We start from the raw sequence: 13,695 nt of genomic DNA on the forward strand, positions 1-13,695 counted from the left end.
TCAACATGTTGTTCTGTAATGAATGGCAGCAACATGTCTACAAGGTATTCCTACTAAATCCCAAAAGTAACAAGTACAAGTGTGATTACTGAGATCAACTACAAACTTGTCCATTGTAAAGCCATGAGTAACTTCAACTTGTGAACCCCCTGCCCAAACTGGAAGCCAATTCCCACTCTTTTCAACTTCCCTATCCAACCTCTTTCTCGGTTTAGGCATAACATCACTAGGATATGTGTTAGCTTTTTCTCTAAGGGTTGCAAACCTACTCATTATGTATGACCGAATCCATTCCATCATTGTAATTATTGGTTTGTCTCTTGCCAGTAAAATGGTACTATTAAATGACTCAAACAAGTTATTGATCAACACGTCACATCTAGGATAAGCACTAAAAGCATGTTTACACCAAGATTTAGTTCGTATAGTCATTAACCAATTATAAGCATCATGATTCACATTCTTTAACTCACCTATTTTTTTTCCCCATTCCTGAATGTATGTTTCCTTGGCAGCCCTCATCATAAGGTCTCTAATGAGCAGGCCTCCACCAAATTTCTTCTTGTAGTTATTGTACAAATGGCGTAAACACAGCCTGTGCTCCACCCCATTCAAGATATCATAAAAAGTTGTCATTAATCCCTGCAAGCAGCAATGTCATTACATCATCCATTACTACATAATCAAATGAAAATTCAAACGAAAGTAAAATAGAATGTGTCAAAAACCAAGTAGCAATTTACCTTTTGCTGATCCGAAATAAAGATCCACCTTTGACAATCTATGCCCTCAATATCATCAAGCAGCAGTGTTAAAAACCACCTCCATGTGTCTTTACATTCATTTTCTACAACAACAAAAGCTAGTGGAAAATATTGGTCATTAGGGTCTCTTCCTACTGCCACTAACAACTGACCTCCACATGTTGTCTTCAAATGACAACCATCTACCCCTATGAATGGTCTGCAACTACCTAAAAAACCCTGCTTACAACCATCTAAACACATGTAAAATGACCCAAACCTTGGTGCCAAGGTGGGTTGGGGTTGATTGACCTTAATCTTGAAGGTTCTAGCCTTCACTCTTAACAACTCAGTCACATAATCATAAAGACGACCATATTATCGTTGTCCATCACCCACTAAAGAATCCATATAAATTTGCTTAGCTCTTTCAGCCTTCCAATGTGTTATTCCAACACTATATGACTTTTTTATTTCATCTATGATTTGGATCATTATCATGCCTCCTACATTCACAAATCTGTCAACCAATACTTGTGCAATCCATTGTACACTTGCACTTTTGTTACCAAAAACCCTTCCACATTTGTGCCCAACTAGAGTTTTCACTCTAAAGGTTTGCCTACCTCCTACCTTGCTAGCCATAATTAGAAAACCACATCCCTTCTTACAAACTGCCCTCACTCTCTTCAAATCATTCTTCACAAACTTCACTTCTTTTCCATTTAAAACGCTATGCTCCTTTAGCGCACTCTTAAAATCTTTCAAAGGCTTAAACTCCATTCCCAATTTAAATTTGAACCCCTTGGTCATATCTTCTGCTCTATACTTTACAAACTGCCTCTTATTCTCACTCACATCCTCATCACTATCTACATTTGAAGACAACTCATCTGTATTGTAATCTTCATTTATCTCATGTTGTCCAACTTCTTCGTTAATCATAAATGACCCCTCACTATCTTGGATTCTGCTCCTAAGAGTTTACTTTTTCTTTTTCATTCTCTTCCACCTATTCAAAACAGGATTAATATTTCTTCTCTCTTACTTCACCCTCTCATTCTCCATCCCAAACCCATCATCATCATTTGTCATTCTTTCCTCTTCACTGTCATCAACATTTTCAACCACTTCGCCCTCAACGACATTGCCCTCTTCCTCTTGCTCTTCCTCTTGCTCTTGCTCTTCCTCTTGCTCTTTCTCTTCCTCACCTATCTCTACATTATCTCCTTTAACATTCCTCTCTTCCTCTTCGTCATCCATTAGGAAGTCTTCTACTTCCACATTTCTCTCCACCCCACCAACATAAACATCTTCTTCACCTTCTTCAACAACATAAGCATGTTGATCATCCACAATAACCTCTTCCTCCATCTGATGAAAGCGACCTCCACCTTCAAGAATGGAGTGGCTTCTCGGTCTAGAAGTGGCAGCGGAATGGAGTTTACGAATGAAGTTGGCAGTGCTTGCAAGGTGTTTGATGAAATGTCTGGCAGAGTTTGGATGTGGTGTGAAGTGACTTTCTAACTCAGACGACCTTCCAAAGGGGAAGGGAGCTAGAGGGAGACAAGCTAAAACAACTTTAAGCAATGAACTTGAGAGAATGACTGGATTTCAGCAGCATTTCATTATCAAACTCAAGTTATCTTTTACAATGAATCAAGCTCTCTTTTATAGAAGAAGAGAAGCTTGGAGAAGTGCAAGGAAAGCTACATATTGAACACGTGCATGAATCTAGAAGAAGTGTGCAGGAGAAGTGTCACGGCTGGGTTCATGGTGATGAAGCTGGTCTGTTGTCGCTGAGCGACAGGTGCGCTGTGCGGTGGCAGCAGATGCACTCTTCATTGCTTCCTTTGTTCTCCTTTGCTTGGCTAGCCTGTCAAGGTGTATATGCATGGTTCTCCACCTTTATTGGTAACCTACAAAACATGGTAAAGATATTTAGTTAAAGAAGAACATGCTAAGACTTAGAAAGAAAAGATTAAGTCCTTATTCAACTTCCCTTTCCTGGTCTTAGAGTGAAGTTGATACTTCTTTGGATGGGAAGTCCTTAAAGGGGTTGCCATCACCATCTCCTCTACGTGTACTTCGTCTGCCTCTTCACCAAAACTAAGGAAGTTAACTTCAACTGGCTGACTGGGTTGGAGATGTTGGACATAGATTTCAACCTCATCGTTATGTGCCTCTGCATAGTTAGCCAACAACATTGCTTCATTGTCATCTGTGAGTATTCTGAGGTTGTTCATGGCCTTTTGTTTCGACCCCTTCCACCATAGCTTGAACTCTCCATCATACTTGAATTCTCTAACCAATCCCACTGCTTCAAAGTATGACCACATGTCAGCATCAATTCCTTTTATAACATGTATTTCTCCTCCGACATACTCTACTTCCTTATTCTTCATGAACTTCCCATGTGATGCAGAGAAACGTCAAAAACCATTTCTTCCTACATGGTAAAATAAAAAATTTACACACATAATGCACAGCAAACAAGTCACAGTAAACCAAAACTAGATAATTACCTTCTTCTTCGAATCGCCTTTCTTTGACACACAATGCACACGAACTGAAACCACAGCAATAGCGAAAGCAAATGCAAATTCAGAGAAGGAACACGAACCCTAAGTATTTTGAAGACACTTGTTACTAATTTTAAGTGTAGAACCCAAATTTCATTCACGTATATAAAAATCCCTAATTTTCTAAGTACAACAACCATAATTTCATTCGCGTCAAAAATATAATTAACATATGTCATGAAACAATTAATCACACGTGGCAAGAGATAGGAAGCAGAGCTGTGAACACACGTGCACAGACGTTAGCCACAACAGTTAGTTTTTAACGGTGTTAGTTTTGGGGACCAAAAATTAAGGTTTCCTTAAGGAGGAGGACTAAACTGTACCTTACTTTGAAAGAGGGACTAAAAACAAATCTGCTTGATAGTTGAGGGACTAAAAACATATTTAACCCATTTAATTATTGCAAATTTTGCAACTAAAATTTATAGTAATTATGGATTCTGTTAATAATTTCGTTAAAAAACCATTATTAAAAAGATTTGTAAAGATAATCAAGATAAATCACTTATATTTTTATTAAAAGAAAATAAACTTTAAGCCTATTTCAATTTCATAAAATCAGTTTGTAAAATAAGATTAGCACTCTCTTGTATATTTTAAATTAGTCTTATTTTTAGTCGATATGAAACTTCCACCACATCCCATAAAATAGATGTTAGAATATAATAAAACAAATTTAAAATTTTCTTCATTTTCAATTGAAACACATTATTTTAGGTTTAATACAGGTTTAAAATAACAAAATTATATGTTATAAACCTATTATTTGATCCCAATTGTAAAGAATAGAAATAAGAGAGCTAAAATCATATCTCTAACATATTTTCTTAACTCTTGATAAGAATAAGATGATTTTTTTACTCTTAGTTACTATTCATGCTATGAGAAGGATAAAGTTAAATTTTATATATATATATATATATATATTTCTTCGATTGCAACCTTTCAAATGTAATTGCAAGGATGAAAAAAATATATTTCCTTTGCAATATTAATAATTTTTTCTTTTTGTGAAAAGATTTGTCTCTAAATACAACTACATTTTTAAGAAAAGCTTTATTCTCCTCTCCTCTTCTTTTCCTTTCTTAGTCATGTAAATTTTTAGTCATTTAGTTTCAATTGATTAGAGTTACAATTAAGTTTTATTTTCTTCCTATTCTTATTAAATATTACTCCATAAAATATGATTTTCTCTCTTTTTAAACTTCTTGTGAACAACTTAAATAGAAGAATACGTAACTTTAAACCTTCCATTTCATTATTAGAATGTCATTTACTTCTTTAAGAGAAAAATAATTAATCTTAAACGCAAACTGTTTTTTATCGCCTTTTTATTTAAATATAAATTCTGTCAAATTTTATTTTACGTCACATGAATTTTTAAATTCTAAATTTATAAATAAATTCTTTGGTATGAAAACCTAGACTTAGATACGCTAGATTCAAAAGTCACTTTATTTGAAGTTTTATAGAGAAAGTTATAAATAAATATTTCCTTATAAAATGTTTATACAAAAATACTACTCTTTTTATTTGTTGTTTTGATTTTAATTTTTTATATTTATTATGTTTCCTGGAGAGTAACTAATTACTAGAGCATATTAGTATGTCCACATTATTTTCTATTTTAGCTACAAAATAGTTTAGATATCATACATTAAAATTTAAAGATAAAACGCCAAGAAAAATGTAAGAAAAAAATAACATCTGAATTTATATATTTATATAGATACGAAAAATGTATATATTAAAATCTCTGGCACGACTTTGATAATGTCTCAAAACCAATGCTGGTTATACACGTGCAATAATTGACCAAAATATAATTATCATAAAAATTCCATTTGACACGTGCATAAACTTTGTTGCTGAGTTTTGTTCCGAGTTCGTTGGGCCAGGTGAACCTAAAATAACACATAGAAAATTTGTTAAACTTTTATTTATTTATACATATGATTTTCTTAATAATAATCTAAAGCTGTTTTGTGCTATTTATAGACAACCAGATTATTTTTTCATGTTTTAACCCTTTTATTTATTTATCCCTTCATATATCCAATTCTAATGACACAGGCAACAATTATCAAGATATTGATGAAGGCTTTTACTTTAATTATAGTAATAATATTTAATATTTATTCATACATAATTATTGTCACCCTTTTCACTTATCAAACATTAAAGGAGTGGCATATTAATATTTTTTTTCGTAGAAAAAATATATAACTTAATAAAAATCCATTTATCTCCTTAATTAATTACTTATTTATTCTTAATGCATAGAGTACAGATAATAGTTAAAACAAATATTTAACGCAATATTAATTTTATAAAAGAATAATAAATTTTGAGATTTTTTCTCCCATCATATAAAGTGGAATGAAAAGAAGGTATTTTTCAACAAATGATTATTAACCTTACTATAATTTCTAACACCCTAATGAATTGAAGTTTATTAAAAAAAAAATAAATAGATTTTATGGTATGTTTAACAACCATCTTTTTCATTTTAATAAATGGAAAAGAGTGTATGCTAAAAAAATGTATATAATATTTTTCATCTCTAAAAATTTCAAAATTCTAAATAAGTAGGCTTTATTTTTTTCTTATGAAGTTATTAGTTATATTAATAAGTTTTTTTTTTAAAAGTTGAAAACTTTTTAATGTGATTTATATATATATATATATATATATATATATATATATATATATTCAATTCAATTTTTATTTTATTTAAAAAACTTAATATACTATTTTTCGTTAGACCCATATTAACACTATTTAAAAAAATAATCAAGTGTAAAATTGTATAAATGATTAGTTTTTTCAGTCTTTACTCTATTTTCACTTCTATTTGTTACACTTAATTTAGTCTATCTAAAAACGGTTATGGAAGTGTGGTGAGTAGAAATCGAAAAAATAAATAATTAAAAAAGTTCAGAATTATTTAGATATGTTTATTTTTTAAACAGTATTAATATAAATTTAATAAAAAAAGTCATATGGACTAGTTTTAAATAAGATGATAATTAAATTAAATATATTTTTTTAAAAAAAAAACTTAGATAAAAAACTATTAAATTTAAAAGGAAAACTTACTTGTGAGGCAAGACAATGGATTAACATGTTGGCCACATCTAGCAGGCAATTGCTGAGCTTGAGTGACATTAATGCCAGCGTTTTCTGCTTGCCTTGTGCCTCTGTTGCTCAGCAAGCTACACAGACATTCTGCATCAGATTCAATCAAAGATTTGAGAGGCTCACAGCAACTATCAGGAGGGTCTTCACTTCCATTGAGATACCTTAAGCAACCTGAAACCTTGTTCAGGCAAGAACTATCTTGACCACTTCCTCTTCCCACACTCTGCAATAGTACAACAAATGCAATGCAGCATACTGCTCTCAACATTCTTTCCATTCTTTTCATTGCTATAGTTTTTCTATGCCCTTAGTGCCGTAACAGTAGTATTTATATGTGAACGTTTGACATGTAAAAGGAGAAAGAAAAAAGTGATTTTGAAAATGAAGTTGATTAGAAGTTGGTGATCAAACTTGTAGCCGAGGTTGACCCTTTTGGCCTTTGTTGATCAAGCTTTTCAATGTGTGGCTCAGAGATAAGAGGTCGGTTCCACGGGTAATGTCACAGTTGGACAGGTGAAGCTACTTTCTTTCTCAAGCTACACCTATACCTAATTTTTATTCGAATCATAAATTACATATGAAATATATATATAAAAAAGTAATACATATATCTTTTTATTGAAGAATTTTAACTTTTTAATTCTGTATTTCTTATAGAAATAATAATTAGCAACAATATCACTTTTACCTTTCACTACTCATTGAATATTTAAAGTTCCTACCAATAAAGCAATATTTTTTTCCGTTGAAAATTAGTTTTTGAATATTATTTTGGACTGTTTAACTAATCCAGAGATATGTATTTATCCTTAATGTCCTAAGCAGCTGCAACAAAGTGTCGGATATTTTACGTTTGAGAGTACTTTAAAAAAATACAAATAATGAATAACCTTAAAATAAATTATAATAATCGTACCATATTTAATAAAGTTCGTGCTTTAAAATATGTTTTTTAGTATTTCGAAATAATTTTAAAGTTATTTACAAGACACGGTTTTTAAATAAAAATAAAATAAGTAGGAAGTTCATGTATTTTGATATCATGACATTTATACATTCATCATTATTTGTTATTATATAAATATTTTTATTAAAGAATAAAAGAAAGAACCAAACTAAACCATGTTCAAATTTCAAAAGAAAAAACTATATAAATACGTAGGAAGTTCATATTTATTAAAAACAATTCCCTGAAAAAGTCTCAATTCTAAAGCTATAAGGTAAAATGGTTTATGGTCAAGAACAAAGTGAGCTTGCCTTCACTAATAACTCTAATTAACTCTTAAATATTTACAAATTAAAAATTAATTTCTAAATATTTTACATTAATTATAAATTGGTTCTTAATTATTTTTACTATTTATAACATAGGAACAAAGTTCGAGCCCAACTTAATTTGGGTTTGGTTTGACCCAAAATTGTTTGAAGTGGGTTTGACGATAGTTGACCTTATCACAACCTCAATTAGCATGAAATTATTGAAACTTGACTTGACATCGACTCAACGTGGTTCTGACTCGACTAACATAATGTGGATATAACTTGACTCGGCCCGAAGTGGGCCAAATTAACTTGATTTGGTGTGGATCAAACTAAACTAGACCCAAAATCTAATTGACTTAACTAGACCCGACCTAGTTTGACTTTCTTCGTTCTAATATGAACATAACTATACTCGATCCAATGTGGATTTGACTCGAATAAGCCTACTCATAACTCAATTAGAGGTAGGTCCAACTCAACTTGACTCAGCCTAAGGCAGGCCTGAGCTAACTATACCAAATGTGGGTCTGACTCAACTCTATCCAAGGTGAAGTTGACTTGACTTTACCTAAGGTAGACCCATTACAACTCAATTAGAGGTGGGCATGACTCACCTTGGCCCGAGGTCAACTTAACCTAACTTGGCTCATGCTAGACCCAAACCACCTTGGCCTGAGGTGGTCTTGACATAACTCGGTCAAGCTGGGCCTAACTCAACTTGACAAAAGTTGGGTTTGAATATACATAGGACGAGGTGGACCTAACTCAACTAAGGATGAGGTGGACCTAACTCAACTTAGCCTAAGGTAGACTCAACTCGACTTAGCATGAGGTGAACTTGGCTCATAAGTGGCTTGGCTTAACTTGGATTGAGGTAAGCTCGACTTGTAAGATCTAGGAAAATAGGGGTTTTAAAAAGAAAGTAGTTTTGAGACTTTGAGTTTTTGTTTCGAAATTAGTGTTATTGAGTGTATATTTTTGTAAGAACATAATTGTTTTTTTATTACTTTATTTTTATATTTTTGCCTAGAGGAAAAAGAGTCGGTTACCTTTATTTAATTGGTGTAGAAATTAATTAAGGGGGTAGAAAGGAAAAGCATGCAAATTAAATAATTTTGATATTTAATAAAATGATATTATGTAAATCTTTTAGAAGATTTAGTTGTTGTTATTTTAAAAATTAGTTAAATGAAAATAAGAGATATAATCTTAACAGATTTAAAGGTTAAAAGCGATATTATTATTAAAGAAAATCATTATTAGATATTGTTAGATATTTTAAAAGATTATGTGGATTTTAAAAAGATTAGGTGGTTTGTGATATTTTAAAAAGTAGTTGAGAGAATAAAAAATGAAATCTTAGTGGTTTTAGAGATAAATTGAGAGATTTTATTACAAGGAAAAAGATAGAGATATAATAGAAGAAGATAAAAAGGAGAAGAGTAAAATAGGGTCGGTATTTTGTTACCCTAAAATCAAAAAACAAAATTTAGAAAGATAAGGGAGAGAAATGACGTTTTCTAAGAGAAAAGAGGAAGAGTTGTAGAAAACCTTAGTGCAAGGGAGGATCTATGGTGCTTTTGAAGTTAGATAAAACCCTAATATTAGCCAAGGTATGGGGAGGCTTACCATTGTTTGTTGTATGCTATGCCTTCTCGATTTACTTGCATGAAAATACTTGTTTAATATGTGTAATATGATTAAGATTATGATTATTTGTTGCTATTGTTGGGCAAGGGTTTGTGTGTGCATGAGAATAGGTTTTTGGTAATATTTGTGATGGGTTTTCCCTATGAATGTATTATGTATGTTTTGTTGGGTTATCCCAACAGAGGGTTTGATGCTAAGAGAGAACAAAGTTATGATGCTTGGAGGTTTCCATGCAAATATATGTTGTAAGTGTTGGGTTATTGGACTCCCTTCCTATTTGGAGAATAGGCCAAATAATATGGACCATTATGTCTCACTTTGTTTTAAAAGAGTTGGGTTAGATTACTAGGGCACACTAGAGTCATTTGAAGAGACGGAAAAACCAAGTGGAGAGAAAGAAAGGGAAGAAGTCATTTCTGCATAACACAAAATCTGCACTGGTGTTTTCGTCGTTGTGAAGTCATTCACCATTGGATCAGGTTGAGTTTTGGATAATGGGTGCCAAGCGTATGGTTCTTCATTCTGACCATTCAGATCATCAATGGGAGGTCTAGTTTGGGAGAAATCAGCCTCGCATCAACAACTCTGTTTTAGAGAATTTTCATCTTTTTTGTTCTCATTTGTAAATCTACACTGTTGTTTTTGTCGCTGTGAAGTCATTCACCATTGGATCAGGTTGATTTTTGGACAATGGGTGCCAGACGTATGGTTCTTCATTCTGACCATTCAGATCATCAATGGGAGGTCTAGTTTGGGAGAAATCAGCCTCGCATCAACAACTCTGTTTTAGAGAATTTTCATCTTCTTTGTTATCTTTTATAAGCATTTATGCTTAGTTAGTTTGACTGTTGGAAACCCCATTTGGTGTTTTTATTGGAGACTCTTTTGCATCCTATTATTGATCACAATGGATTTTTTCTTTGGTTTGGAGGACTCATGGATTTTTACCCTTGTATTGATTAGTTTTTCACGTTAAAAGTTGTTGGTGTCTCTTTGTGCTTTGGATTCTGTTTTTGCTTTATTTGTTTGGTGCTCCTCGCAGATTCTCACAAGAATGAGAATTGAATTTCCATTGCATTATTACTCTTTGTTAAGTTGCTATTGTTTTTGGCCCTTTTTCCCATCAATAAAGGTGTGGTAATAATCATATGCAGTATAATTGGGTTATTGAAGGTATAACTAGGGGTGGGCAAAATGTAGTTCAGTGCACTGCACTATAAATAATTGTAGTTAACTATAAAATAGTTCAAGTGAACTGAACTGAACTAAAAAATAGTTCAAAGAAATTGAACTGAACTAGTTTTTAGTTCATATACACTAGTACAATTCAGTAAACTGGTACAGAAAACATCAACAATAATACTACCCTGGCAGCAACTAAGAAATTAAACTTGAATCCTAACATCCGTGGTTTGTCCCGACTGCGACTGCGGATTCATCGAACAAATCGAACACCCGCCGCGCTCAGTCCACCTCGACCCTCACCGTCGTCACTTCCCTGCTGCCGCCATGTACATGATCGGCCAGCGCCGTGCCTCCGACAATGCTGTCCGTCCCTTCCTGCGCCGCACCCGCCACAACGGTGGTGACCGCTCCCCCTTCAACCCCGTTATCGTCCTCCGCGGCAGCGCAGCTGCCACCTCCGCTACCAGCGAGGAGGAAAGTCAAGGCTTTGAGCTCTTCTACGACGATGGTGCCGGTTCTGGCTTGAGACCCTTGCCTCCGAGCATGTCAGAGTTTCTACTCGGTGTGGATTCGATAGGCTTCTGGAGCAACTGTCTCAGATTGAGATCAACGGTATTGGAAGGTATGAGCACCCTCCTGCGTCAAAAGCAGCCATAGATTCCTTACCAACCATCGAAATTGATAACACTCACTTAGCCATGGAATCACACTGTGCGGTGTGCAAAGAAGCTTTTGAATTAGGTACCGTGGTGAGGGAAATGCCATGTAAGCATATATATCACCCTGAATGCATCTTACCAAGGATAGCTTCGAAGGTTTTCAATTTGGGGTGAAATTTTTTATTAAAAGAAAAATCTGTGGTTCCAGTTAACTGTACTCAAACTCTGTAAAGTTCAGTTTCTTTTAACTGTACTATAGAATAGTTTATTTAGTTTTTAGTTAAAACAAATTTAGTATTTTTAAGTACATTATAGTATGGTTAACTGTAGTTACAGTACAATTTATTGAACTATGCCCAACCCTAGGTATAACACATCAATGATTGGATTTGGATAATTCAAGTGATGTATTATATGTGTTTGAGTATGTTTACATGGGTATGTGATGCTTGAATGCATGTATGATGTGTTAAGTATGTTTCCACGTGATCTAGGGTTGATGTATATATATTTGAATGCCTGAATCATATCCAGGATGTGTTTCGATTGATTTTAGAAATAATTGATTATCTGGGATGATAATCAATTATTCGTTCTTGCGTGATATTTCTAGGTAAGTTTCATTAAGATAATCAATTATCTTAAGTGAAAATTGATTATCAGAGTGTAGTTTGTGAAAATTGGCAAATTTAATGAAGAATGGACGTGGACCAAGCCTAAGGAGCTGTGGAAGGTGATGATAATCAAAGATTGAGGTTAGTGGTTATATTTAGGGTTAGGTTTGACTTGTGGTTGAGAGTAGAGCATTAGTGAGTCTTGAGTATGTGATTGATGAGCATGAGAGTGAATGATAAGTCTACTTGTTGTACCTTGTCAAACCTGGTTTTATCTGCGGATATGTGCTTCCTTTTGCCTTATGTTCACTGGAAGAGTTGTTCAGGTATTGAGCCTTCCTTGTGTGGGGGTAAAGGTGTGTTCCTTGTCCTTATGTGGCAGGACTACATGTTCCTTAGTTACATTGCGGGACTACTCGAGTAGATCTGTAGGGGAGGCTATAAATCATCTATAGGAGAGGCTACAAATGTCTTGCAGGAGAGGCTATAGGTGGGATGTAGGAGCGACTGCAGTCAGTAAGGTAGAGTATAGGAGTGAGATGAAGTCTTTCCACTATGGTGTTATGATACGGTGATGATTATGGTGTTGTTCATGACTGGGATACTCATGATTGTGGTGTATCTATGATGATGATCATGGTACTTGAGATGCTCCAGGTGTTTCTATGTTGATAGCGATGTTACTATAATGGTTATAGTAGGTAGTTAGCATAAAAGCTAATGGGTAGATAGACCAAGGGTCTAAGTGTGAGATGTGGGAATGACATCAATGGTTAAAGATCGAGGATCGAGTAATTCTTAATGTTTGAATTGTTTGTTATCTTTAACCATTTTAAGAATCCTATTGTTATTACTTCCATGTATAGGGTGTTTGATTATGGTTGATATAATCAGAAGGTATGTATCTTGTTCTGTGTTTGATTATGGTTGATATAATCAGAGTGTATGAATCTTGTTGTTATAATTGTTTTATCGGTAGCTTACCCCATACATATTTGTGTTTGTGTGTTTGTGAATGAAATTATCGGCGATGATCGTATAATGTGTTATACGTGAGCAGATGATATTGTAGATGTTCTAGAGACATGATAGATCCGTGAGATGACGGGAAAAAGATTTGGGTTTCTTTAAAAAGTTCTTTTTGGTATAGACTTTTGAAACAAAGTAATTGTAGTTGTTTTATTTCCTTAGTAATTTTCATTACTTTTTGGAATAATGTAATTGGACAAGGTTTTTGAAACTATTATGTTTTGAATAAATTATGCATGTTGAAAGGTTAGGGTTTTTGAAAAATACATTTTCGCACTATGATAAAGTTTTGAAATTTACCGGTTTTTGTAAAACCGTGGCATCGTAGAACTTAGGGTGTTACACGACTCAACTCTGCATAAAGGTAGAGCAAACATAATCCTTTTAGAGGTGGGTTTGGATCAGCTTGAGCTTGGGTGGGCCTTAATTGACCTAAGGTGGGCCTGAACCAACTCAGGTTGAGATGATTTAACTTGGGGCAAGATGGACACAATTTAACATGGATCGAGGTGAGTCCAAAATCAACATGACTCGAGGTGAGCCCAACTTAACTAACCTAACATGAGTCAGACTCTACACAATCCGATGTGGGTTTATCACACCTCAATTGGACATAGGTCTAACCCAACTTTGACTTGTAGGATAAAATGGAAAGAAAGAGAATGAAGCAAAGTTTAACATACTTTTTAGGCTAGATAATGGAAATTTATTTTTCTTTTCTATTTTCGATGGCAGAACCTCAATCATTGGTGCTCTTAAACAATAGTTGTGGTATTTATAGTTTGGTTGTCTTTAGGGTCGTCAAGACTATATGAAAATCAAGTTA

At 33.7% G+C, this 13,695-nt stretch overlaps 1 protein-coding gene and 2 pseudogenes across 1 annotated transcript; 1 reads left to right on the top strand and 2 right to left on the bottom strand.

Annotated features, from left to right (window-relative positions):
* On the bottom strand, positions 1-3,148 carry LOC124845263 (uncharacterized; annotated as a pseudogene).
* Positions 3,149-5,018: 1,870 nt separating this feature from the next.
* On the bottom strand, positions 5,019-6,759 carry LOC124845267 (non-specific lipid transfer protein GPI-anchored 30). Its single transcript, XM_047322335.2, has 2 exons — positions 6,428-6,759; positions 5,019-5,232 (listed from the first exon to the last, which is right to left on the bottom strand). Exons 1-2 carry the CDS (start codon positions 6,753-6,755, stop codon positions 5,123-5,125), a joined length of 438 nt encoding a protein of 145 aa, XP_047178291.1. The 5' UTR covers positions 6,756-6,759; the 3' UTR covers positions 5,019-5,122.
* A 4,027-nt stretch (positions 6,760-10,786) lies between these two features.
* On the top strand, positions 10,787-11,400 carry LOC124845264 (putative E3 ubiquitin-protein ligase RHC2A; annotated as a pseudogene).
* Positions 11,401-13,695: the final 2,295 nt, after the last annotated feature.

This window comes from Vigna umbellata, chromosome 4 (assembly GCF_029865625.1).
Source record: "Vigna umbellata cultivar VRB3 chromosome 4, Vumbellata_1.0, whole genome shotgun sequence".
Classification (NCBI taxonomy): Eukaryota; Viridiplantae; Streptophyta; class Magnoliopsida; order Fabales; family Fabaceae; genus Vigna; species Vigna umbellata.